This window comes from Syngnathus floridae, chromosome 18, assembly GCF_059516105.1.
Source record: "Syngnathus floridae isolate MCC-2025c chromosome 18, RoL_Sflo_1.0, whole genome shotgun sequence".
Lineage (NCBI taxonomy): Eukaryota > Metazoa > Chordata > Actinopteri > Syngnathiformes > Syngnathidae > Syngnathus > Syngnathus floridae.
The window spans coordinates 8228954-8255753 of NC_142430.1; the positions used below are offsets into that span (position 1 = coordinate 8228954).

At 50.6% G+C, this 26800-nt stretch overlaps 2 protein-coding genes across 4 annotated transcripts in view; both read right to left on the reverse strand.

The window, feature by feature from the left end:
* Positions 1 to 1807: 1807 nt before the first annotated feature.
* Positions 1808 to 8155, reverse strand: fshr (follicle stimulating hormone receptor). 3 transcript variants are annotated; one of them, XR_015854205.1, is made up of 16 exons: positions 7393 to 7488; positions 7092 to 7303; positions 6387 to 6458; positions 6208 to 6282; positions 5866 to 5940; positions 5724 to 5798; positions 5577 to 5648; positions 5425 to 5505; positions 5199 to 5267; positions 5025 to 5099; positions 4750 to 4935; positions 4427 to 4644; positions 4099 to 4280; positions 3808 to 3999; positions 2180 to 3679; positions 1808 to 2071 (listed from the first exon to the last, which is right to left on the reverse strand). XR_015854205.1 is itself a non-coding variant. In XM_088360796.1 (15 exons), exons 2-15 carry the CDS (start codon positions 7274 to 7276, stop codon positions 3158 to 3160), a joined length of 2079 nt encoding a protein of 692 aa, XP_088216922.1. In that variant the 5' UTR covers positions 7277 to 7303; positions 8013 to 8155; the 3' UTR covers positions 1808 to 3157. The 3 variants fall into 3 exon arrangements, 2 of the variants coding, with proteins under 2 accessions (XP_088216922.1, XP_088216921.1); XM_088360796.1 differs by lacking the exon at positions 7393 to 7488 and adding an exon at positions 8013 to 8155 and having other exon boundaries at positions 1808 to 3679; XM_088360795.1 differs by having other exon boundaries at positions 1808 to 3679.
* The window catches only part of LOC148382807 (neurexin-1a-like), a 35687-nt gene continuing 16991 nt past the window's right edge, over positions 8105 to 26800 (reverse strand). Inside the window, exons 9-28 of the mRNA XM_088360782.1 lie at positions 25461 to 25622; positions 24045 to 24116; positions 23753 to 23977; positions 23541 to 23688; positions 22677 to 22807; positions 22316 to 22568; positions 20300 to 20503; positions 19354 to 19380; positions 17030 to 17152; positions 16537 to 16918; positions 16279 to 16469; positions 16040 to 16213; positions 15831 to 15857; positions 15026 to 15145; positions 14765 to 14946; positions 14508 to 14679; positions 13242 to 13331; positions 12207 to 12529; positions 10305 to 10383; positions 8105 to 9859 (exon numbers count right to left, since the gene is read on the reverse strand). Of these exons, the coding sequence (XP_088216908.1) occupies positions 9558 to 9859; positions 10305 to 10383; positions 12207 to 12529; positions 13242 to 13331; positions 14508 to 14679; positions 14765 to 14946; positions 15026 to 15145; positions 15831 to 15857; positions 16040 to 16213; positions 16279 to 16469; positions 16537 to 16918; positions 17030 to 17152; positions 19354 to 19380; positions 20300 to 20503; positions 22316 to 22568; positions 22677 to 22807; positions 23541 to 23688; positions 23753 to 23977; positions 24045 to 24116; positions 25461 to 25622 (3387 nt within the window). The 3' untranslated portion in view covers positions 8105 to 9557. The remainder of the gene's footprint in view (positions 9860 to 10304; positions 10384 to 12206; positions 12530 to 13241; positions 13332 to 14507; positions 14680 to 14764; positions 14947 to 15025; positions 15146 to 15830; positions 15858 to 16039; positions 16214 to 16278; positions 16470 to 16536; positions 16919 to 17029; positions 17153 to 19353; positions 19381 to 20299; positions 20504 to 22315; positions 22569 to 22676; positions 22808 to 23540; positions 23689 to 23752; positions 23978 to 24044; positions 24117 to 25460; positions 25623 to 26800) is intronic.

Genomic DNA, 26800 nt, shown 5'->3' on the forward strand with positions numbered 1-26800 from the left:
GACGATGTAAGCCAGAATGTCGATTTACGATTTACCAAGGAAAGAAAGAACCACTCACTGAAACACCGGTGCGCTAACGGCTAACTTTATTGCATGAAGGGATGCGCCGTTCTGCAACAACGGGGAGGGGAGGTGATGCTTCTCGTTGGGTCATCTTGATTTCATAACACTTATAGTAGTTTTTAAATAACGTGTATGCATATATACGCCTAAATATTGTTATCCAATATATCCACTGCAATTTCACATTGGATTGCTGGTTTGAAATGTACTTTTAATATTATTATTTTGAATAAACATTTATGTTAAAACTTGTCTGGTGTTTTATTCCTTGTTTTTATATTCGCCAATTAAAACATAAAAATCTGTCATTTGGTTAAATGCTTTATGTCACACTATATCTACTGCAATTTCACATCAGATTGCTGGTTCGAAATGTACTTTTATTATTATTATTTTAATATACATTAAAAGCCTGTTAAAAATTGTCTGGTGATTTATTCCTTGTTTTTATTTTTTTGGGCATGAAAACAAACATTTGACATTTGGTTAACTGCTTTATATGATAATATGTATATGTGTTTTACGTTGTGTAATGTGTGTTGGTGTCCCCCAAAATAAAGAGCAAGTAGACAAATACACATTCTTAACATGTACAAAAAATGCATAAAGTTATTAGGTACACTTGAAAATGATGGTGTGACGTCACAGATCAACCAGCCAATCAAGAGGTGGGGGTGAGGGCGGGTGTGGCACTTTTCACTTTCAGTTAAGCTTTGGCCATGATTTTTCCCTAATAAACTGGCCTGTTATTAAGGACACTTGAAAATAGAGTGTCCAAGTGACGTCACAGATCAAACAGCCAATCAGAAAGTGGGGGTGAGGGCGGGTGTGGCACTTTTCACTTAAACCAGGGGTGCCGACCTCCAGTCTTCGAAGGGCCGCGTTCCAACATGTTTTCCAAGTGACCCTCGTTAAGCGCACCTGCGTGAAAAGATTTAGCTCCTTTCACGTTCTGCGGTAGCTAAAAGTTTTCACGCAGGTGCACTTAACGAGGGAATCACACAGACACTCCATTAGGTACACCGCCATTTTCAAGTGTACCTAATAACAGGCCATTTTATTAGGGAAATATCGTGGTCAAAGGTCACAGGTGTCAAGCTCTAGTCCTCGGGGCCGCGTTCCAACATGTTTTCCAAGTGACCCTCGTTAAGTGCAGGTGCGTGAAAACTTTTAGCTCCTTCAGAACGTGAAAGAAGCTAAAAGTTTTCACGCACCTGCACTTAACGAGGGAGTCACACCCCCACTTTCTGATTGGTTGTTTGATCTGTGACGTCACTTGGACACTCCATTAGGTACACCGCCATTTTCAAGTGTACCTCATAATAGGCCACTTTATTAGGGAAATATTATGGTCAAAGGTCACAGGTGTCAAGCTCTAGTCCTCAGGGCCACGTTCCAACATGTTTTCCAAGTAACCCTCGTTAAGTGCAGGTGCGTGAAAACTTTTAGCTCCTTCAGAACGTGAAAGAAGCTAAAAGTTTTCACGCACCTGCACTTAACGAGGGAGTCACACCCCCACTTTCTGATTGGCTGTTTGGTCTGTGACGTCATTCGGACACTATTAGGTACACCACCATTTTCAAGTGTACTTAATAACGGGCCACTTTATTAGGGAAATATCATGGTCAAAGGTCACAGGTGTCAAGCTCTTTGAAAACACATATTGTCATATAAAGCAGTTAACCAAATGTCTGCTTTTTATGTTTTAATTGGCGAATATAAAAACAAGGAATAAAACACCAGACAAGTTTTAACATGTTTATTTAAAAATATTAAAAGTAAATTTCAAACCAGCAATCTAATGTGAAATTGCAGTAGATACATTGAATTCCCTCACTGATCCGTTCTCGCGATGAACTGGAAATGCAAATCACTCACTCGTTGACTCACAGATCCGTTGCAATTCACGACTCGTTCGTAAACAGGAAGTGACGTCATTTCCCCCGTTTTGTTTTACGGTAAGGTGGCACCAGCGCGCATTACTGACACCTACCGGTTGAAGTCATAACTGGGGGAAGAAAAACCCGAATCACTTTAGGAAGTAATTCATTCACTGAAAAAAACTTCGTTGTCAAACGAATCATTCACTCATGAGCCAACACTATTTTGTACTTACCCAACGCGCGCAGAACGAAATACTTAACGGATAAGAATGACTCGACGTGAAAGCTGGGTGACCACCGGGCTCGCATTGTTTGGCGAGTGGCTCCGTCGCTGCGCTCCAACACCTCAAACCCCGGTTAGGCTGTTCTAAAACACCAGCTCGTATGCTCGATACATAATAGATGAGGTAAAAAAAAAAAAAAAATCCCGTCATTTAATTCACAAAAGTTTGCAGTGCTGAGGACATGTGGGGCCATAGAACGAAGCTGGGAGGTTGAGCACATTGACTTACATCCACCAAGCCAAGTGATCCTTCTTCTCCTGCTTGTATAACGCCGCTTCGCACGCTCGCGCCCCCTGGTGACCCGTCGTGACTACTTTGGTGTACCTTGGAAAATGTTGCTTCCTTTTCACGTCACAAAAATAAAAAGGGAATCGGCATCCTTGCCATCAATGCACAATAGCAGTAGGGCTTTTCAGCAGGGGCAACACGGTCAGGCATAATCCTGCAATTGAAAGTGGTTGCCTCAGACCACTTACTGAAGTTTCTTACTTTGCTTTAATGGTGATCATAAAAAAAGGGCTTGACTAAAACTCATAGTAACAGCCGTCCTCTTGTCTGCTTCAGGCAAAAACAAAACATCCATACACAAATAATTCATTAGAGGGGGTACTAATTCTAACAGCAGCCCGACTAAGTCAACCTCCCCCCCCACCACCACATGAAAAGTATACAATTTCCTAGGGGGTAGGGCGCTCAGAAATCGTCTCGCCCAGGGAGTCATTCAGTGTAGAACCGCCACTGCAAACAATTCATCAGTACTTGTATGCTGTCCTTTTAAAGGTCTTTACATCACATAAGGTACAGAGAGCAAACTCCAGTCCTTGAAGGCTGCATGCTTTACATGTTTCACTTGAAACATGCAGGTCACAGGCTCCAGAGGACCCCAGTTACAGATCCCAGATGTCACAGGTGACCAATGCAGTATGGTCATCTGTCACCGCAGCCGGCCGCCGTCAAGCACATGTTGACGGGGCCGCTCTTGGGCGTGGCCCACGCCGGCTGCTGGCACGATGAGCTGTCGGCGCGGTAGCCGTGGGCGCGTGCCTTGCACAGGCCAAAGCGAGCCGCCAGCAGGACCAAGTCGCGGCGGAAAGCACGCGTGAAGAAGGCGTAGAGGAAGGGGTTAGCGCACGAGTTGATGGGGTAGAAGAGCACCAGGAGCAGCTTGGCGTCCGACACGGTGATGAGCGGTCGCTTGAGGGCCGCCGACACAGCGAAGAAGGAGATGGGCGCCATGCACAGGAAGTCGGTGAACACCAGCACGGCCATGCGCTGCGCCACACGGGCGTCGGCGCGGGCCGGCGCGCCAGACGGCTGGCGCACCGCTAGGTAGATGCTGAGGTAGCAGGCGCACACGCAGGCGAACGCCGCCATGTTGAGCAGCAGCAGAGACACCACGTACACCTGCGACCACACCGACTCCACGTCCATCGGGAGGCAGATGCTCACCTTTGTGCGTGAGACAGGTTAGGGATGCCAAAATTTAGTTTCACTCCAGATCATTGTCAGAAGCTTCACAACAATCTATTGTGACGCCGGGTGGACCTCATGAAATGGCCAGTGTGCGTGCATCTGACCTTGCTGTAGCTGCTGACGCCCATCGTGGGCACGGTGGCGGCCAGGCAGGAGAAGATCCACCCGGCCGTCATGACCGCACAGGCGTGGCGAAGGCGGAACTTGCGGTCCAGACGCAGGGCGTACGTGATTGTGTGCCAGCGCTCCAGCGTGATGGCCGTCAGCGTGAAGACCGACAGCTCGCTGGCAAACACCTGAATAGAAGAAACAAGAGGACAAAAGAAACAATATGGAAATATATCTATAGATTGGGGGTTTTTCAACACACACGTGAACTCGTGGCAAGTACTCACGGTGAAGAATCCAGCAGCCCCGCATCCCGGGCCCGTCTGCCAGTCGATGGCGTGGTTGTGGTAGTGCCCCCGGGTAAGCGCGTCCATGGCGGCGATGACCAAGAGGTAGACGCCCATGCACAGGTCGGCGAACGCCAGGTGACACATGAGGAAGCGCGGCACCGTCAGTTTGGATGCGCTGCCTGCACGTGAAGCACTGACTCAGTAAGGGTTGGAATTCCTTCATTCCTTGTAGCACACAATTCTGGATAATTGAATCATTTAAAATCATAATTCAACCATTTTTTTTTTTTTGCCACTTGACTCCCACGGCAGCGAAAAGTGTCACCTAACAAGACCAGCAGCACGAGAACGTTTCCGAGCAGAGCCAGCACGGACACCACCCAGATGAGGGCCCTCAGCGGGACGCCGGTCATGATGTCCTCGCAAGGGTTGAAGTCGTCGGGGGCCGGGCTGCAGGTGGCGTTGTAGTCCTCCAAGCAGTGGTCCCAAAAGAAAGCCGTGTGCTCACGGGCCTCCGGCAGCAAGCACAGCGGATCCTTGGAACTAAAAGTAACAGAACCACTTAAATACAATTTTTTTTTTCCATCAATGCTACTTTAGAAGCACGCCAAATATGTGACAATAATTTGGAATTAAATTCATGCACACCTGTTCCTGTGCACGGGGCGGAAGATGCAGCAGTGCGACGGGTAGGTGACGCGGGCCTCCAGCAGCCTGCCGAAGGCGCGTTGAGGAGGAAGTTCCTTCAGGCCAAGCGCCGACTCGGCGATCAGACTGTGCAGGTTGCCCAAGATGGCCTGCGGGAGCGAGCTCAGCGCCGTTTGGGAAATATCGCTACAACGGTAAGCGGCACGTAGGCGGTATGAACAGACGGCATTTTTTGGGTTCCAATCTATACATTGACTCGAATGAATCACGCTTACAGTGAGACCAACTCACTGGAACCCGCAAAGGCGTTTGGATGGATGTGACTAAGTTGCCGGTTGCCTTTCAGTGACCTCACACACACACACACACACACACACATACACAGAAGGAGAGAACCATGATTATGATTCAGTTGACATCTCCCAAAATGTGCCATGGTTGTGACTCACAATCTGTGCATCTTTGTGCCGTTGAAGGCGTCTCTCGCCACCGTCCTGATGCCGTTCCTGGTCAGCCGTCTGTCACCACCCAAAAATTAAAATAAACACTTTTTATATTTGTGTGGCTCAGCTACGCTTAGCACTACAAACACATTTCTTTAGACAGACATCATAAAAAGAGGATATCCCCAATTTGCATTGAGCCATGCTAACTCGGTCGAAGTAAGTGTCTCACATTTCTCTGATGGCTCTCGTGCAAAGGCCGTTGAAGGCGTTGGCGGGGACCTCCTGGACGCGGATGTTGTCATGCAGGTCGCTAAGCAACACACAAAACGCACATTCAAAGACTCGGGGCTGTGCGTGTTGACATACTACGCCAGTGCTTACAGCAATAAGTCAGCGGCTGACTGCATCTTGGAGAAATCCGGGAAGGTCATGATGCCCGTGTTGGAGATGATCCTGCAAGTTTAGATATGGACTGATTGAGATCTCGGGTACAGAAAATGCGGGTGCCGGTGCCCGATAGCGACTCACAGACGTTGCAGCTTGACAAGGTCCTTGAAGGCATCTCTGTGGATGTAGGTCAGATGTTTGGACTTGGCGATGGTCCTGGAAGACGCACAACAGCAAAACTGACTTTCGTTCACTTCACGGCAACGTCGGCAGCAGAACTCACAGCTCGTTTAGTTCGGGGAGATCCGAGAAAGCGAACGCTCCGATTGACTCCAATGCGCTGTTTTCCGAGATGAAGCTGCGGGAAGCAAACAAAAGCGGTGGACGGAGCGGCATCGCCAAGCGTGCCGTTTATTTGGAAAACAAGTCAGCCAGACGGGCTTGGCCTTGCGGTTAGATCTAAAAGTTCTGCGGTAAGCCTATGGGTCTCTCACGGGACTTTGTTGTTTAGACTGGAGCTTTGCGACCAGTCTCCTGCCTTTCAGAGCTCCTCGTGTTCCACAGGAAAGACTAAATAAACAATGCAAATTCTAGCCAAAGAGATAGTCGCTCACATGCCACTTACACGTCGGCCAGACGAGGAAGGCGGGAGAACGCAAAGTCGGCCACGGTCTTCAAGACGCTGTTGTCAACGATGTTCCTGCAGATTTAGTTGGAATTTTCCAAAAAAGGAAGTGGAGGGATACAAAGTGGTTTTATTCGTGCACGGTGGTTTCCAACGACATTGTCATGACTGGCACTCACACTTTCCTGAGATTGTGAAGGCCGCTGAAGGCGCCGCCACGGATGGCTCCGATTTGGGTCCGCTTCACCTCCCTGTTGACAGAAAAACAACACCAACAGTCATTCCAGTGTGTGTGTGTGTGTGTTTTGCAATCAGGGAGGTTCGTCCTTCACGTTTTTCTCCCACACCTGCACGGAGCTGCCTTGACCTTGGAGGGAACACACACATCGCCATCTGGCCAACTTGGAGCAACAAGCGAGTGCATTTTGTGATTATGAGCATGCGCGTACGTACAATAATGTCGGCTTGTTCAAATGTTTACTATAAGTATCTTAGCACACAACATTTTTCCCTCTAAAAAACTAACAAAAAAACGTTTCGTTAAGCCGAACATCATTTTGCGGTTTATGTTTCCTGAACAAATCACTTGGTACACATTTTTCATGTGGCACTTTTTGATAATTACAAAAAATAATAATAAAAAAAATAATTAAAAAATCTAATAATGATGAATTAAATTATAAATTATACACAAAAACCTAAAAAAATTTTTAAAGTCAATTGCAAACCAAAGGTAAGAAAATGACTGTTACTGATATAAAAAGTTAGAGAAAAATATTAACATGCAAGGCACAAACGTAAAGAGAAAGTGAAACACTAATGGAAAAAAAAATGACTTTAATAGGAATATGTATATATATATTATGTACTGTGTGTGTACTCACAAGCATTGCGTGTCGGACGAAATGCCACTCGGGATGTCGGAGTCCAACGTGCGGACGCGGTGACACGAGCCCACGGCTCGTTCAGACCGACCCGTCGTCTGGACCTGCACCATTGCCATCACCACCATCATCATCATCATCACCATCAAGAAGGTCATCCCGCTCCAATTGTTCTTTGTCGTCATTAAGGAAGCGTGGACCTCTAACAAACACTAGAAGAGGAGGAGGTGGGATGAGAGACAAGGGTTGCTGTTTGGGGGCGGGCTTTGCTCACGTCTCTCCTTCTTCATCACCAACTTACAAAGCAAGTAGAACCGATAAAACAAGTTTGAAATCACTTTTGGGACTTTTTTTTTTCCCTGGTGGATGCAATTGTTCAAATTTTGTACTTCATCACTGTAAAACAGAATATACATTTTTTCTTTCTCCTCAAGGTTGACAAGACAAAAGAGGGCAGAAGGAAGAGAAAAGCAAAAGAGTGCAGCTAAAAGGCAGTTTGTAGCTTCTCCACCTCGACCAACACATTGTCTCACTTGGGTAATATTTTATTTACTCATTAATCTTCAAAACTATTTTTTTTTCCATAATAAATTTCCACTTTTAATGTTCATCAAAGAACCGTAACAATAAAAATCAACGCAAAATACTGTAGAAAAAGTGTACACATGTAGAAAATCATAGCATGGTCGATGGGACAGGCTACGGCGGACGCTCAGGGTGGAGAAGGCCGAGAAGGGAAAACCTTCTGGCGAGAACAGGAAGTGGAGGGGGGAAAAGAAAGATGGCAGAGGTCATCAGGGGTCATCGCACACACGCACACTCACGCATTGTGTTCTGCCAGCATGCATCGTGTGGAAGAACTGGAAAAGTGGCGTTGTGGCACCCACACCCGAGAAGAGGCACAGCAGTACGTTGACTTACAAGTGTGCCAACTTGAATGCTTTTGGGACTTGTGGCCTTGCCTTGACATGCGATTGTGCTTCTCAGCCGCTAGATGGCGACAGCAACATCCAGCTACCATCAGTTCATGTTGCTCAGTCTTGGGTTTTGTGCTCACACTTTTTGTATTTTTTTTTTTGCTACCCACGGGTGCTGAAAAGAAGAGTGGACAGTTTAGACAATTTGTAAATGCAAATCATGGAAGCTTTTTTTTTTTTTAACTAAAATGCACTAAAATTTTTTGTGGGTCTGTTTTGTTTTTTTCAGTGGGCTGGAATTTCTATTGGATTGATTTGAGCATGAATTAAATTTGCAATTCAAGGTACCACTGTACATCATGTTCAGGGTTGGGGTCGGGGGGGGTGAGCAAAAATTAAAAACAAACAAAAATGACAAAAAGGAGGTTAGAGCCAATGGCGTCAACCCAAGTTTTGTCCACAGGCTCCATGGAGGACATTTTGTCTCTTCCGCGATTGTATTTCTAAGATGATGGCGGTGTCTCCTCCGCCTGTTTGCGGTACAAATCCACAATTTCACGTGCAAGGACAAACAACTCCTCAGAGAGTCAGAACTTCCGTCATCTTCATCATCCTCACTGTGGTCTTCTTTTGAAGAAAGTGCAGGTCCTCATACAGTATGTTACGTGTGTAGGTAGCATGTAAAGTCTCCCGGGGGTAAAAACTCGCCGCACATTTTCTGTCCCACACAAAGCATCCGGCGGCTTTAGGCCTCACCCTGATTTCCCGTCCCGTCGCTCCTGTGCTTGTTCCTTTTGTTCTTGTTGATGGGATGATACTTGAAGGGGCTCGCATGTTTTTTTTTTTTTTTTTACTTTCTCCGGTATGTGCTTCATGCCCGTAAAGGGAAAAAATGTCCATTGTTGGCTTTTGAAGGAATCCACATAAAAGGGTCACAATCAGTCCCAGAAATACTGCGTGAGGCTGACTTGGATAAAGCAAGCAACGCTCATCCCCATGATTGGGCCAAATTTGAGCACCTGTCCTCTCGTTTCATTCCAAATCAGCGTTGGGCAGATTATCAGACGAAGGATTAGAGGGAGGGATTATCCGCTGCTTGGAAAATGGTAAATGTAAAACCTGTTCAATATTTACGATCACAATTCCACATGCGCGTGTAAATTACGGGCGGATTAGGAGGAACGTTTCCCTTTTTTTCCCCAAAAGGTGTGAATAATTACGCATCTGGCTGGCGATAAATCCCGTCCGGGTGTGCCCCGACTTTCCTCTCCCGGGCTCTGCTTTTGTGCCGTCATGTCTGCGGAGCATCTGGAATGGTATGCGAGGGTTCAGAAAAGGGGTCCGGTCCCGAGGCTCTGCGCCTTTTCTTCATTTTGTCCCTTCAAAGCAGTCCGCGGACATCTTTGTGCTTGAATGTGTGCGTTGTTGCCGTGTGTGTGCATGTATGAGTGTTGGGAAGAATATACCTATTTATGTACATTGAGCCTTTAGTTGAGTTTTTTTGGGAATATATATATAGTGTGTATATATATATATATGTATATAAAGGTTAGACGTAGTACTCCTTGTCTTTGTTCTTCTTGTTCTTGGAGATCTTGGTGATGCCGAGCGGCTTGTCCTTGGCGCTGCCGTTGGGCTGCGTGGCCGAGTTGCTGATGTAGTTGCGGCTCTCGTCCACGTGGTACGAGCCCTCGTCGCGGTTGCGGTACTTGTACATGGCGTAGAGCAGGATGAGGATGCAGAGGGCCGCCGCCGCCACGATGCCCACCACCATGCCCGTGGTGCTGCTGCTCTCGCGCACCACCTCCGACGGGCCGGGGAACACCTTCACCTCTGGGAGGGGGGGGCGTGCTGGCGAGTGGGGGGGGAAACGGACACGTCAAACACAGTCGTGCGCTCGTTCGTTCCAATTGTTCAAGTGCAGCTTTACAGATGCCACGTTCGCTCCGCAGAGCTGCCAATCGGTGTTAACAAATGATCTGGCAGCGCGACTACAAAATGAGCCGCCGCCGGCGCCACCGCGTGCCAGCGTATTAAAGACCAAATAATCTGCATGCAAATCCTCTCGGGGTGAAAACGACAGGAAAAGAAAGAGGAGAAAAGACGACAGGAGGCGCGAGAACGGCAACAGGAAGCGAGGCGGGTGGGTGGGCGGGCGAGCTGTTAGGTAACGCCTGCGGGCACAAACTAGCAAAAGCAGCCTGTGAATTATTCATGGGGGCAACAGAAAAGAAGAAAAACGGAGAGAGTGAAACAGCGGACACGATGGGAGTGGCCTTCTCGGTTGCCGTCTCACCTGAGCTTGGATCACACGGGTCGATGTCTTCGTCGTCGCTGGGGCACTCGGCCGACGCCACCAGGATGTCGTCTGGCGACTAGCGAGGGAGAGAAAAAGCGACTCAGCATTAGCTTGGAGTGCAAATGTGGCCCTGTTGGCACGGTGTCAACATGAACACGCAACGGCCGTGCCCCACTTTAACGCTCAGCACTTCGAACCCGCATTGATCTGTCCGCTCCTGTTGCCATGGCTACGCCAACTTCATGCTGCTCCTCAAAAAAAAACATTAAAACAGATGCTGGGTGTGGTTTGAGTGAGCGACGAAGCGACGCAGCGTTAAAGTCGCCGGGCGTGAGACTTTTGCCGTGCGTGTGGTCACGCCAGCGCGAAATTAAAATTGGATTGTGATGCATTGCGGTCGATGTTGGCCGGGATAAAAGCGAAAGAGGCGAGAGTGGCACGCCTGAACAACACATCACGTCTTCTTCTAAAGCACGCAGTCTCTTTCTTCGCAAGCTGTCAAGTGCAGGAAGTATTTGGATGAAAAACAAACAAGCAAAAGCCAAACCCCTGAGCTTGCCTGTGCACGTTGTTTTTTTTTTTTTTTGTCTGGTGGCAGATGGGTTTCAATTTTGTGACCCCTTCATGCCCTCTCTGAGCCCCCCCCACCCTCACCCAAAACAAAACATCTCTCATCAAGAACGGGAAGCAAGCAGAGACAAAAGCAACTCAACGGCTTTTGTTGTTAGGTGAGACTAAAAGTTGAGCACACATGCATTTAGAAAAAAGAAAAACAAAAGTGAGATCTCTACCTGAGCGGTCGAACAATGCCAGCGACCATCCGAGCCTCTCTGACCAAGTTCACACATGGTGACTCCACTTTTTTTTTTTTTTTGATTGGTTGCCAGCCAAAGTCACGCCGCCATCGTTCCCGCGGATGTGCAGCAGGAGAATAAACTCCAAGGAGAGCCTCCGACGCCACGAAAGGAGAAAAGAAACGAGCTCTACTCGCGCAGATGGTGAGATAGGAAGACGCAGCCAATCGCCGGCCGATCTCGCTTTGGCAGAGTGGGAGGGGGGGGGCGAGAGGACAACGAGGGGGAGGGAGAGTCGGACGCAAATGAATCAATAATGTGGAAAAATGTGAAAGTCTGAAAAGTGGGACCAATTTCGTGACAAACTCCAAAGAAGGACGCTTTGGGGAAAAGTGGCGCTGGTGTGCTCTAAGAGACGTAAACGCCAAACTGTGAGCCTCGTGCATCCACACTGCAACAGGCGCTCCCCCCCTCCCGCTTTGCTCTTCCTCTCCTGTCATGCATTATTAATCGTTTTTCTTTTTTCTAGCTCTCATCATGGCAGGATAGAAAAATGTCTCTCCAGATGGCACGTCCAGTCTTCACTATCACACTGATGCAAGGATGCCGCAATTGTGCTCGCTCCACCTTTGTGTGTGTTGCCTGGCAACAGGCTGCAGGAGCTGCTTCGAGTTTTTTTTTTCTTTTCTAGCGGAAGAGATTCAGGGGGAGGAACTCGCTGCAGCACGGCGAGCATGTGACCCAGATCTCATGGCAGCTACCTGTCGATCACTCCCGCAATTAGCGCTGACATCAGCGCCGAGACTCAGGTTAAAAAATGGGGAAGCCCGCCTGGAGATTGACGGATGACAGCGCTGTCAACCGTGCGGCGCCGCCTTTCATTATTGATACCCGAGGCCAAGCTTGCGGCGTTCCATTATTTATGGGTGAAAAAAGCCGGCAGTGGGTACACAGAGGAATGCGGCGATTCTACCGAGGGTGGGAGCAGCGGGAAGCGGGGGCTTGCTATCGCCATGGCAACTTGCAGAGAATTTCAGCCGAACCGTGCCGACACGCTCGACGCAGATGCATTTTGAGAGCGGCGCTGGTTTTGCTTGAATCTGACCTGCTGCGTGGCGCCCAGCTTCCTGTTGCTGGCGGTGGTGGTGGCGACGTCCCCGGCGGCGGGTGCAGAGTCGGAGCGGTTGGCGGAGGCGCCGCCGGCGGCGGAGGCGCTGGACTGCGGCGTGATGGAGGAGGAGGGCATGTCGCCCACCAGCCGGGCGCTGCCTTCCACGCGGATGTGCGCGTGGCCCTCGGCCGCCATGTTGAGGATGCGCAGGCCGTTGTAGTAGAGGCCCGAGAGCTGGCCCTGGAACATGCCGGCGCGCCGCTCGCCACCGCCCACGCGCACCGTCGTCTGGCTGTTGAAGATGGTCAGCTGGCGACCTACCCGTTGGCACGCGCACGCACACACAGAGACACAGGCGCACCGGGGGGGAAAGAGAACACGCACGCAAACACACAGTCACACACAAAAGCAAGGTTTGAGTGTTACACAATCCCGCGCCAACACACCCGAGCCATGACAGAGGATGGCAAAGACCAAGCCGTGGGCGAGAGGGATGGGGGGGCTGGGGATGGGCCGCAGGAGGAGTCGGATGGTTGCCGTGGTGATGACAGACAGACAGACAGAGAGAGAGAGAGCTGGACAGATGGGCGGATGGACGGACAGCCCCGAGAAGCATGCACAACATGGTCAAGTGCTGTTAAAGGGACTAGAGGCTACGTGCATTGCTTGCGTTGAAGACGAAGGAACTAAAGCCGCTACGTCAAGTTGTTTGCGTGACGCAATTGTCACATTGTTATTGTCACATTATTGACCTTGCACCTTTTAACACTTTTATCAGCATTTAATTCTCTCCATCGTCCCTTTAACCTGATATTATCAGATAGATACACACTAACAACAGGCACTACAGTTATTACACAAGTATTACAAACTACAGCTGCCCAACTTTTAAAGACTTAATTATGGATTTAGAGTTTTAGAATGTTAGTCGATGGTGCACAAGATAATAAATGTAGATAAATATAGCTATATGTAAAGTCATATTGAATTGTTTTAAAGCTTTTAAGGAATTTTAATCAGGGTTTTTACCTTTGTCGAGTAGCCAATCGTCAACTACTCGACCGAGCCGATAGGGGATTCGCTGTCTGGCGATGGCCAGGCGCTCGTTATCAATGTTGCCTTTAATTTAGAGATGAGAACACAGTAGTAATTACGCACATCCCAAAATCGTGGCACAGGAGCTGGATACAAAGAGAAGAGCAATGAAAAGAAAGTAAGGGTCCGCTCACGGTCGGCGCGGGGGCAAACGGGCTCGGGACGGCGGCATAGACATCAAATAGACCGGACGCCGCCGACCTGCCCGTAAACTCACGTTAGGCGACGGACTCGACTTCAGGACGCCGCGACCGAGTTGACACTTCCCGTTCAGCTATTCTCACACCAAATATTGATTTGGTTTGTGGATTTTTGAAACCACATTTAACTCTTTTGGATTGCATTCATTTTGATAGTCAAGTTGTCCTAATGATTTTTTTTTTTAAATTTCCGGATATATTAAAAACAAAATGTTATCTGCCTGTGCTGTCGGACGAACGTACTGTCGGCTCGTCTGATAGGTGCCTTGAGCAGGTCCAGGTTCCTGGACAACTTCCATTCGTGTTTACATATTTCAAAGTAGCACCTCCAAAAGCGAGAGTCAAACGCTCACGACAGCCCCTCTTTCGCCAACATGGCGGCGCGCGTGTATTTGATGTCTATGGCAAGGAGTGCGTGGCAGCGGCGGCGGTGGCCGCGTGGCGTGGGTGCCAATCGACAGGCGGCGGAGACGTTTCCGGCGAGCGGACTCTTACTCTCTGTTCATTGGCTTTAATCTAAAGAGACATTTCAGGGGTTAACAGATCTGCAAGAGCACAGGGAAATAACGTTACAGCTTCTGGCTGGCTTTGCTTCTTCCATGGTTAACATGTACAGGACACACAGCTCACAACAACTAGCATTTAGCATCGGGTTTAGACGACTACCTTAAGATTTAACACTTTAAATAGAATCCAACAGAACAAAAGGGAAGAAGAAAACAAACAACATTTGTTCCTTATTTTTTTTCTCTCACTAGTTAAACATAGGACATGACTTTTAAACGATATTTTTAAAATGTCTCCCCAAAATGCACCAGCTGTTATTATTCTCTTTTAATGGTTAGAGAAAAAACACTTAAATTAAAGATGACCTTTTAACACTATTTAACAGAGCTAGCTAGCATAAACAGGAAGACTTTTATGGTTTAAAAAGTTTCATATCAAAGAGGAAAGGCAAATATGCGGGCGCGGCGAGTTGGCGCGCCGGCCCGCCGCTTACCTGAGGGGTAGCGCTCGATGACGGGCAGGTCGTCCAGCTGCAGCGTGGCGTTGCCGCCGCTGCGCGTGAAGCGCACGATGTGGTACTTCCCGTCGTTGACAAACTTGGAGCTCTCCTCGATGTTGATGTCGTCCGTGCCCACGTTGAAAACCACGCGGATGTTGCCCTTGTCCTGCGCAAAAACACGCGGGACGTTTTTACACTCGCCGGCCGTCGGCAAGATTTGAAAACCGAAACGGGTGCGTAGCGGGACGTACTATCTGCAGCTGAAGGTAGTCTCCCAGGCCGGACGCGCTGTCCACCCGCAGCAGGACGGCGTGCTTCTGCTGCGTGCTGAAGCCCAGCGCCAGTCGGTCAGCCCGGGTGCTGGGGCGCTCGTTGGGGGGCCACGTGTAGACCACCACGCCGCCATCACGGCCGAAAATGTACGTGGTGCCGGCTGGTGGGGACCAAACGAGAGATTGTCACGGACAGGCGGACCTGGCGCCGACGGCGGGCGGGCGTGCGTGCTGACTGACCATCGTTGCAGAGCGGACCGGCGTAGGACGTCATGCTGCAGTCGCAGGTGAAGCCCTCCCACTGCTGCAGGCAAACGCCCTGATTGGAGCACGAGTCCTCCTGGCATGTTGTGCTGGGACCTGCAACCGGCACGTGCGGGTCAGTTGGTCTAGAGGCTCACAAACGGTTGCTACTATGGATGGCGCCACAGAGTCCAAAATGGAGAGCATGCGGGGGGGTGGGTGAGTCCGGATGAGGACAGCAGGAGGAGTTAAACATAAGCGTTATGTTTAAAGGCCCCGGGTGGTCTTCTGCTGGTTCGCCGTTCTCTTCCTGCCTCATGCTGGCCACAGCTCGCGGTGCGGGATGATCAGGACGGGAGGGGGGCGGGGTTAAGAAGACGCACGGCATGCTGCTTTTGGCGGCGGAGCTGTGGTCATCCCGGGACAAGCTGTGACCGACTGACCGGTGCGGACGTCACGACTGTGATGGGGCTCACGAGAGGACAGGTCGCCCGGGACCAATTGCGACTCGGGATCACCGACAAGACTGCACAGCACTGGGAAGTTTGGACGCGAGCGGGAGGACATGCCGGGGCGGGCAAACTTTTCAGCTCAGGGGCCACATTGGAAGTTGAAAACGACACACGGGCCACGTTGTTCGCCGATGGAAAAAAGAAAAAAAAAAAATCGAATGTTTCTTTTTAGGGGGAAATTTGCGAGCCGGTCTGTTGCGATTGAAGGAGCGAGCGGTCGGCACGTGTCCCGCGGGCCGTCCTTTGCCCTCCCCTGACATGTACAGCGCACGCACAAAAAAGCGAGATACCTTGCAAGTCAGCTTTCATCAATGTAACTTTTGTGGGCCAAACAAAACAACAAAACAAAAAAAGCAAACCAAGTTAGGTAGTTAGTCGATGTGCAGAAAGATGACACAACCTTCCGTCTGGGTTAGTGGGTTAACTTTCTATGAGTCGGATGGAGAACGAAAAAGGAAGGATGGAAAGCCCTCACCCTCCGCCCCTCCTGCCGCCTCACCTTCGCAGCCCCGCTCCACCTGTCCCACGGTGGCCAGCGCGTCGGCCAGCAGGTCGGGCAGTCGGCCGTTCAGGTCCACCGTGGCCAGGCAGCCCTGGAAGCCCTCGCGTGAGTGCACCAGCTTGGGGAGATCCCGGTACATCTCTTTGGACACGCCCCCGATGTACAGGTCACCTGTGTCAGGAGATGCAAGCAATAAGGGACCAAACATTAATCTCCCTCCAACCACCCCGGCATACCCTTCAAGTCAAGGTTCTTGGCGCCCATGGTGGTCTGCGTGGTGACTTTGGTGTCAATCTTGACGGTGTGGAGGTTGTTGGTGTCCCGGGAGATGTGTACGTTGTGCCAGTGGTTGTCGTTCAGGGGGCTGTTGGAGTTGCCCTTGATCAGGTGAGCCCCGTTGCCCAGGTCCGAGATGTAGTGAAGGTATCTAGAGGAGAAGGTCTTTGTTCATGCTATGGCACATCTTCAGAATCAATTATCGCAACAAAGCTCACCCTTTGACCAGCTCCACCACGATGAAGTCGTTGCCGTCGCCGCGGTTGAAGAGGACCAAGCCGTCGGGCGAGGTGGTCTTGAACTGCATGAAGAGGTGCATGGAGTAGTAGGCCTGCAGCGTGGGCAGCGTGACGAAGCTGGAGCGCGAGCGGAAGGTGACCGGGTCGGCCACGATGCTCTTGTAGCCGATGACGGCGTTGAGCTCGCAGTAGTCGATGTCGCCGTTCTTGCACAGGTCGATGTAAGGCATGCCGTTGAGCGCCAGGCCCTGCAGGTGCCCGATGAAGTTGGACGGCACGGCCGGCATGAAGCGCTTCTCCGTCACGATGCCCGTCTCCACGTTGTGGAACTCCAGCTGCGTGTGGTCGCCCGCCATTTGACCTGCGGGTGGCCAGCGGCACGCCTGAGATCTGTCCCGGGGTCTTGCCGTCCCGTGCAAAACACGACAACCCCGCTTTTCATTGGACCGGCGGCCCGAGTGCGGCGGGTTACCTTCCACGGGCTGCAGGTCGTCCACGGTGAGCTTGAGGCCCTTGCCGCGCCGGACCACCCGCACCGTGTGCCACTCATTATCATTGAGACCCGAGCCCGCAAAGATGGTCTCTGGGCCTTTACCTACACATAGTCCAGAGCACCGTTACACATATGCACACAAGAGGGCGCCGTTGAGACAAGACAAGACGAGATGCCAGAGAGGGAGAGACGGACACAGACAGCAAAAGAAGACCAGGCAGGCTGGATTGATGAAGGTGAGGAAATGAACAAATGAAGATGGACTCTCACACTCGCATAAAATCATTTGCTCGAGAAATCCACTTCCAGTGCAGTACGCCACAAAACCACATGGTGGTGCTACCGATACGAGCTACTTACTGCAGCAAAAACACATTTTTCAAATGGTACAAAATAGCTATAATGCGTTGAGGGGGAACAATTATATTTTTGGGAGACGGTATACAAATAACACGAGAAAACTGGATGAATTTTACGTGCAGTACCTCAGCAAAGCTCACAGCGGCACTCGAGACACACAGGCACACAGACACACGCGCACACGCACAATCACAGCATCGAACGCGTCTCTCTCCTTGGTGCTGAAGCGCCCACGCTAGCTCCCAATTTGCCACCGTCCGCTGCGCACTTGACAGCCGCAAGGCGCGCAGTCCCCACCCGCCAAAGCTTGACGGCGGCGCGCACCCACATCCCCCCCCCCCCCATGCTAAGCCCACACGCGCTTCAGTTCTACCCCTCCCCAGCAAGCCTGGTGGGTTGGTTGGAGTGAGTCTGCTGATACTGACCTATGTGTGGTTAACCGACCTCAACACGTTTGGCTGCGGAAAATGTCACGAATCACTCACACGCGTACGCACACTTAATACCGCAGTAGGGGTGCACTCGTACCACCAAGTCCATTTATTCTCCTTTACCCTCTATTATGATTACTATCATGAACCATGTATTGTGTTTAACATACAAATGACAGGCTAGTATCGGGTGCTGTAGTATCGGAGCATTCTGATGAGACAAAATATTACAATACAAGAAAACTGTAATTCTCACGATATAATTGTCCCAAAGTAGACCAGTACAAATAATAATTATTTTTGTAAACGTCAAATCAACGGCGGCAAATTAAGTGACCCCCCCCGAGTCGGTGGACTGCGGGAAATGTCAAGCAAGTGACAAAACGCACAAACACATTGAACACATTTGGGCCCGCTGCAAAGTGAGTGTAAAGTGTTGTGCTGTGTTGTGTTGTGTTGCGCGTTCCCCGGGGGAGTCTCAGCTGTGCTGCGGGCATGAGCAGCTCATCCTGTTAGCATGGATCACTGCGCTGCACCGCGTACAGCCGGCACGGGAGATGGGCAGACAGTCAATGACGCACCTACGTATGTAGTCACCTGTGTGTCGCGCCATGTGTGTGCCCTTTTCCTTTTCTTTCTTGCAATGCAGTGCAAGAAAGAAAAGGGGGAGAAAAAAAAAGATTGAGGTCGACTGCTGCGAGGGAGGCGCAGTGATCTGGGCGTCGCTGCGGTAAGCCACATGGGGAGGTTTTCCTCAGAAAAATAGAATTTGGGTCAAAATCATTTCAACTAAATTTGAAAAAAGCTTTAATTTCTTAATGTTTTCTTTCCGAAAAGAAAAAGCATCGGGAATGTTGGCTGAATAGCATCTCCAGTTGCCCGTCCAAGATTGGATGCGGGGCCGTGTGGTTGGCTAGCGCCGTTTCTATGGCAACTGCAGTCGTCCATTTCACCGCCTTCCCACCGTCACGGAGCATTCGTCTCCCTCCCTCCCTCCCCCCCCTCACGCGCTTTCTTCCTCGCTCTGTGGTCGTGACAGACACAAACGCCACGCCAGGGAATTCAATTTCATCTGGGATTCGACGGCGCTCGCAGCAGCATGACGGGAAAGTCGCACGCGCGCTCACGCTATGAAGGCGTTCCTAAACATCCCTCATGCGGCCGCAAACAAATAAAAGCCCCCGAGGCGTGGAAGTGCGCCGCATATTTTTAATTAACTCGCCTGCCGTGCTAGCACGTTAGCTCGAGCTTTCACACCGACTCCTATCTGCGCTAAAAATAACGGCCCGTCTTTGAGTGACAACGGAAAACGTGTACGACAAAGCGCTAACAGATTGAAATGTCGCCGCTGCAGTTTATTGGCTGATTTGAAAACGAATCGACACGCTGGAGGCAAATTAATGTTGAATGACAGATTGCCACCAGATGAGTGAAGACACACATTAGGAAGAGGAAGAAAAAGAGGATGAGGACGGAGATGAAGATGCTTAGGTGAGATGGAGGCTGACTTACTGGCGGTACAGTTTATCCTGATACAGTCTGGAGGGAGAGCAGAGCAGAGGGTTAATGCCGCACACGCGTACGCGGCCTCCACGTCCCGGGGACGCACACGTCGACACACCGCCGGCACCTCACGACTCTCGGGCGGAGGGCAACGGGTCGTCGCCGCTGCCCGGGCCAGAGTCGTAGGACAAATGGACCGGTAGCTTGGGTTTTGCTTTTATTTTGGTGGCGGATGTGTCGCGCGGCGTCAACCGCAGAGAAGACGTGGCTGCAGACAACCAGAGACCCGCACGTGCGCCCGCCCCACTAGGAAACGCACACACACTCGTCGTCTTGCCATCAAAGTCCGATTACGGTAAAATGAGAAAGGTGTTCATTGTCTTTCGTGAAGGGTCTGTCCTGCCTCGAAAAGATTTTCCCGGGCGCTTATCCTATGCTTAACAGAGATTTATTTCTCCCTAAATTACTTCATTAAATCTGTTCAAAATGTTGAGACGCGAGATGGAAAGACAGCCGATCGGACGACGGGGTGTCAGTATGTGTGTAGCCCGTTTGATTTTGTGACAGTTGATGTGTTTGCGTTGCTGGGGGGGTGATGCACGGGTCCACTGGCAGTGAGCAGAGAGTGCAGCTTGAAGCTCAGACCCTCTGTTCCACATTTGACGACAACAACCAAAAAAAACACAGCTAACCTTGGTTGGCATATTTGGAATTTTTTGAAAGATACAGCGGAACCTCTTTTTTTGGTGGTGGTGCTTTAAAGTCTTACAAAACTGATGACATGATTCAGAAGAACGACAACGTCATGGAAAGTCTCCAGAACGGACTTTGGCCTTACGAAGCAGCATGTGGCTCGCGACTTTCAATTCAGAATTGTGTGTTTGCGGTGGGGAAAATTTGAGGGTGAATTTAAAGGAAACTGAAGAGGTTCCGCTGTAACGCCTCGAGCGAGTACCTAGGTTGACGGTGAGGCGCACGCGGCCGCCGTCCAGCTCCAGGCGCAGAGTGTCGGCCGAGTTGCGGGACGTGGTCGCCATGAGAACGCCGTAGGCCCGTTGCGAGCGGAACCGCAGCGAAACGTCCTCCGCCTCCGTGTGCATGGCCATGGGCAGCTGCACCTTCATGAACTTGCTGCCGTCGTACGATAGGATGGTCGCGTCTGCGGGTGCGAGAAAGATTGTTGGACGGGCAGGAATGACTTTCTACTCGAAACATGGATCTTGCATCCAAATTGTATGTTCCTCAATATTAGCGAAAGGGCCTGCCACAACAGATAGCGTGACTTCATCGAACAACAACCCCCCCGCTCTAAAAATAGCGCAGGCTAGCTGCCGGCTTGCAGTGATCAGGTTGCATCAGAATATGCGGCGGTGGCAAAGAAACGGCCGCGGGCTTCGGCCATGCAAGCGGCTCAGGTGATGACTCATTTGCATGCTCATTTGCATATGCATCTGTTCTCAACCGCGCTACCTGCTGGGGCCAATCCTCAGCCGTTAAACTGTTTACCTCCGAGAACACCCTTCTTTATTGGACAATTACGCACGCGGCTAAACGCGCTCGCTCGCTTCTTTCTTTGCCTCCCCCGTGCTTTTTTTTTCCCCCCCCTCTCCGTTCCTACTTTGCTTTCTACCCCCTTCGCTCGTCCTGTTTCCGACAGAGCCGAGAGAAAAACAACAGAACAGGAAGAGAGGGAGGCTCATGCATACTGATGAGAGAGAGAGAGAGAGAGAGAGAGAGAGAGATAACGTGTGCGAGCGTGCATGCGTGTCCATGTCAGAAGTGAGCGAATTTATGCGTGCACAGAGGAGGGTTTAGTTAAGTGAGGGAGGGCGGTGGAAGCTGTTGGTTAAAATGCAAATGAAGCCTCATTAAAGGCGAGGAGAGAAGACGAGCACCGAGACCATGAAGATGGTGGCGTAGCGTGAAAAGCGCCGGAGAAAAGAAGAGCAGCACTTGCCGCCGCAATGAGAGCGTCTCAAATCATTACTCCCCATTGACACGAATGCAAATGCCAGTAATTTGTTTCCAATGAGGAAAAAAAAAAGAATCTATAAAATAATATAATTTTGTCACATATTGACGGTAGTGTGGTGGAGACTAAGCTACCGCTACTGATTTGGATGAACGGCACGGCACCTGCCAAGTGGATTGTGCAAAATGCCGCCTCGGGAGGGGCGGGCCCCTTTCACGCTGCCTGTAAACGCTAGCGCCAGATCACGGCGTCAAATCATCTTTCAAAGAGGATGCGGTGACAGGAAACATGTCCGTTCTTTGGAGAGAGAGAACATTGACGGCGGCGGCGTGTTGGTTTAAGAAGAGAGCGGTTGGAACAAAGAGCGGCAAAGGAGGACGACGAGGGAGGGAGAGAGGGAGGGAGGATGAAAAAAAGAGAAAGGGAGGAAGAAACCGCAGGTAGAAGGCGTAAACACGGCCAATCACTCTCTCCATCTGCTTCTCCATCTGTGCTTCCTTTAATCCAGCGACGCAGCAGTTAGTGACCCCTCAATGCACACACACAACACACACACACACATGCACACACTTTGGGATGAGAAACACTTTCGAGTCCCGCGACAATCGCCGCCGCTTCTTCTTGTCTGACTCCATTTCGCCGGCTGTATCAGTCCCGCCGCGGCTGTTCCCTCTCTGGACCCCCCCTCCCCCGCCCCCTCCGTATCTCGCTGTCGAGATAGCCGTCGTTCCCTCACCTGCTGTCAGGTGGCATCGGTTCCGAGCCAGCGCCTCCGTCCCCGCCGCATCGATTGCGCCGCTCCTATCGCTTTTTTTGCACCGCCGAATAAAAGTAAGACGTCGAGCTGCTCTCGCAAAAGGACAGCGCCGCCGTTTTGTCATCAATCTTCACGAGGGGGCTTTTTGTTCATCCGCGCCGGGGTTGGCCGAAAGCTAATCGTCAACATGAAGCTCAAACTGTTTTTGGTAAGGTTTAAAAATATATATTTCTGGGGCTCACCTCTCTCACAGGAGCGTCCCAGATACCCGGTGCCCGAGCAGTCGCAGACGTAGCGGTTCCATCCCTCGCGGCAGACGCCGTTGTGCTGGCAGGGGTTGGACAGGCACTGCTTGGGCAGCTCCCGGGAGCACGACGGCTTGACGCCCACGGCCCGCTGGGCCTCAGCCAGCCGCCGGATGTCTTTGCTCTGGCCGTCCACAAACAGGTCGCGGATGCAGCCCACGTAGCCGTAGTTCAACAGCGCCGTCCACACCTGAGGCGCAAAAAAAAGTCAAGTAAGGCTTTCAACGACTTTGACATTTGGCAGCTTCTTAAAATCTAATTGGTGGAGCAACGAAGTCAAACTCAGGAGCCGACGCACCTCCGTGGGGAAGATGAGTCCGGCGCGGTCCTCGGGAAGACCCCCGAGGTAAAGCGTTTCATCCAGGTCCAGGATCTCGCTGTCTCCGGGCGCCGTGTAAGCCGTTCTCACGCTGTTCACCGAGATGGTCCCTGAACGCAGCAAAGACATCGTCCCGTTGACCTTTAGCCACCATCGTCATCATCCCGCTCTTTGTATTCCTCCTCATGTCAAGCGACGCAAATGCGCACCCTCGCCCGTGAGTCATCATCAGCGGTGGCGGCGGTGAGCGAGCAACGGCCACCATTTTGCCATCAATAAATCATAGTCCATTTATTTTTAGTCACGGGGCGCCGCTAACAACGGAGAAGTAATGAGGGCAGGATGAGAAAAGTGAGTGCGCTCTTTGCAATTACAAAGTCATAAACAACGCCAGCTATATTGATGTTTGGAGTGTTGGATTCAATAATGCGCCGTTTGTTTTCTGACTACAGACAGCAGGCAGACAAACAGGATTACTGCCTTTTCCACAGGGGAGCAGCAAAGCGGGCAAATTTTAGCTCGGGCCCCGTCGTGCCAGCAACGCCGTCCAAAAAGTGACGCTCTAGGAGAGGAGAGGCGAGCGAGGCAGAGGCAAGGGGGGGTCTTCTCATGTGGCTGCTCCCCCCCACACTCCAGAATGGAGTGTCTTGTCTTGTCTCCTTCACATCATAATACGCACAAGAGTACTTTAGGGAGAAAATGTGTTCTTGTTTTGTTTGCACAGTGAATCAGTGAGATAAGTCAAGCACGTTTGGATAAGCAAATGAATGCAACACGAAAAAAAAAGGCGATCATCAAATACAAAAAAAAAATTAAACAATTGGATACATTTAAATTTCCTACCGGAGCGTCCGTCCCTCTGGAAGTCCACGTGGTACCACTCCCCGTCATTGACCTTCCTGTCGATGGCTTTGGTCTTGGTGGTTCCGGAGCCCATGTCCAGCAGCAGGTACAGGTGGCCGTCCAGCATCTCGATGGCAAAGAAGTCCACCTGAACGGCCAACGGGACGCCATCGCGTTAGTCGCTTCAAGGACATTTTGAGGTCGACGTTTACCTTGATGGTGGGCGGTGTGCGAGGGTCCTTGCGCTGTATCTGCCGGGGCTTCCCGTGGCTGAAGAGCATCAAGCCGTTGGGCTCGGTGGTCCTGAAGTCGAAGGAGATGGAGCCCGCCTTCTTGGCCGTCCACTTGCTGAGCGCCACGAAGGACTCGGGCGTGTCGAAGGTGACGGGATCCAGCGTGGCCACGCTCTCGCACTTGAAGGACACCACGCCGCTAACCTGAGGGGGGCTTTAAATCAGGATCTTCATCCCATTTCGAGAGAGAAAGCAAGATGGCCGACTCTACCTTCATCTTGGGGTCTCCCTGTTTAGCCAGTCTAGACAGCTCCAGCCGCACATCGTTATTCTTGTACACCACCTTCAGGGGGGGATAAGAAAAAAGAAAAGCTATTTAAGGGGGTAGGAGGAGAAAGGCTGAAACATCAAGTGCCTTTCCAATCCCAAAGGATGGAGCCTTTCATTTGGAAGAACTTCTTGGGAGTCATTTCAAGCACTCTTAATTGGACATCAAGCAAGTGCTGAAAAAAGCCACATGCTTAGCTTTTACTCAAATAGAACTTGTGACATTTTTGTCTGCCGCTTTTGCTAAACATTTGACTCTGAAGCACACCACACCTGTGTGTGTGTGTTGCGTAACACATCTCCTTTTAATTCCATCTCGCAAGCAGCGAGCCAGGCCGGCGGCTTGTCTTCTTCCTGCTTGCTGCGCTCCGACACAGAACGCTCTCTGACCGAGCGGCAGAAGACGGCGCTTGTGCCGAGCATTCTGATGCGACCAGCGCAAACACAGGCTCGGCTTTATTAGACCGAAGCTTCCTCCGCCCGCCCGCCCCCTCCCCTTCCCTTCGGCTCCTTTGACATCTTCTTACCCATCAAGATGATTACAAAACAATCAGGCAAATGTGAAATGTATCTAAAGCGACAAATCAATTGTAATCGTTCAATATATGACGATGGCATGATGGTGACCCGCGAAAAGCGCAGAATAACATGACGTACGCAAACGTATTAATTATGGAAACTTAATGGCGCCGCCCGGCCACATCATCTGTCGCCTGGTTTGTTTACGACTCGGGCTGGCTAAGTGAATGAAAGACACGCAGTCGGTGCGCGTGAATTTGTGTCTCCTCAGTACGCGTCGTGCATAACAATCCCGGCTAATTAGCATGCGGCTCGTCCCCCAACGCTGCTCCACATCAGCGATTCTCTCTGATGTCGGCAAGGTGTCTGGGACGTTTGGTGAGAACCTGCCAGCCTCTCGGATTGGTCGCGGGATTTTTTGGGGTGAAATGTTAATTACTATACAAAGAGTCTATATAAAGAGTTTGATACAGAATCAAGATGGGAGTATGAATTTAATTTGAAACAGGCATTGAATCGGGCGTCCCTGACGTCATCCGCCAATAAAAAAAAAAGAGAACCGTAAAACACTTGAAAGATAATCCGTGGAATGTTTTTACATGGACGTCCGTGGTTATTTTTCAATTTCGTGTCGACGAACGGGACGTGCAGCTGCATGAGCGATGTAAGGCAAAGAGATTTGTGACAGGATTAGTACCGTCTCGGGACAGCGAATCTATCGTAAGCGACTGAACCAGTCAGACGGAAGATGTAAGTGAGCTAAGGAGCGTACAAATTGTTGGAGGAGCCTGTAAAGTGAATCCAGATATTTGTTTTGAAATACACACAGGAAGCGGCCCACCTCTTTCAAGCAGCCCATGAAATTGTTGCTGACCGGCGAGCCGGGCAGGTCAGCCGTGCTGGGGCTCCCTCCCACGTAGAAGAAGTCGTCAGAGCCCAGCATGGTGTAGTCCTCCTGGGTGTAGCCCGTGGTGGTCAGGATGCCGTCCACCGAGATGGTCACCTACACAACAAAGCACAGGGAAAGGACACGCTATATATTCACAGCCAAAGGCTAGCTAGGCGTCGACCAGCCAAATTAGCCCCCGCTACTCCAAATATGTCTGTGGCGGGCAGGGAGATGGCCTGATTGGTTTGGGGAATCGTGTGTGTGTGTGTTGCATGTGGAACAAGTGAGGCCGTGTTCGAAAGTGCGGCGCTCGCTTTCCAGCTTACTGTCGGGGGCAAAGAAGCCAAAGGTCAGGTGACACCTGTGCATTGGAGCCTGGACCCCGATCGAGTCCAAATACCTTGAAGTCTTATTGGATCATCGTACAATTCGGGCCCGAGGAAGCACCTTGCGCTCTGGCAGATATTCACGTCCGCTACGAAGGTCACTTTGTCATCGGACACTTTAACAAAGGCTGTCACGGAAGATTGCCGACTCGGCGTTAAAAGTCCTTTGTCGCGTCGGTGACTCGATTTACTCGCCAATACGACTTTTAACAGGCCGCCTCGCTCAACACACAAGCAGCTCAAGTCGACTCGCTACTCTTTGGTTACGCTTGCAGGTGGAAGGTGTTGGTTAAGTCTTCTTTGTGCTAGTTAGTAGTGTCGAGTTACTCATGTCAGGGTTGATGATGTTAGTAAGCGGCGATGGTGTTAGTGTGTTGTTAGTTGCGATGATGCTGTTAGTGGGCTTTGCCATCTCGGGGCTGGGATTTTTTTTTTTCTTTTTTCAGATGACACCCAGACACACACACACTTAGCAAAGAATACACACACTTACTTACTGACACCTGTTAGATGGATCACAGCTCATTCCACAAGCAGATCTAAAAACATGCGGCGCGGTTGCTCATTCCACATGCGCAAAGAGAATGATGGCATGATGGCAAGCATGCAGCGGAAGCTGGGAACAAACAAAAAAAATCAAAATGATTCAAGTGAAGAGCGGCGATGAAAGGGCCCTCACATCCCAGTTGTCACGGCTGAGCAGCAAAATGACGCTCAAACTTGGGCGTCATAAAGCTGTCATTTTTTTTTTTTAGTCACCTGCTTCAAAATGAAGTCGACTGTTCGATTTTGTTTGTTATTGACAGCCCATCAAAACACGAGAGCTGGAATTTTCCCAAAATGGGCCGCTTTAACTGAATATGCCCGACTCCCTCTTAAATTTTAGCCGGGCCTCCTCGAGGATTT

What these genes read in the sequence shown, in the direction of transcription:
- fshr (XM_088360796.1), bottom strand. Translation starts at nt 7,276, where the DNA reads ATGACGACAAAGAACAATTGGAGCGGGATGACCTTCTTGATGGTGATG. An exon ending in GGCACAAAGATGCACAGATT is followed by an intron (nt 5,100 to 5,198) that starts GTGAGTCACAAC and finishes TGTGTGTGTGAG; the next exon opens with GTCACTGAAAGGCAACCGGC. An exon ending in CGTGCTGCTGGTCTTGTTAG is followed by an intron (nt 4,281 to 4,426) that starts GTGACACTTTTC and finishes CTTCACGTGCAG; the next exon opens with GCAGCGCATCCAAACTGACG.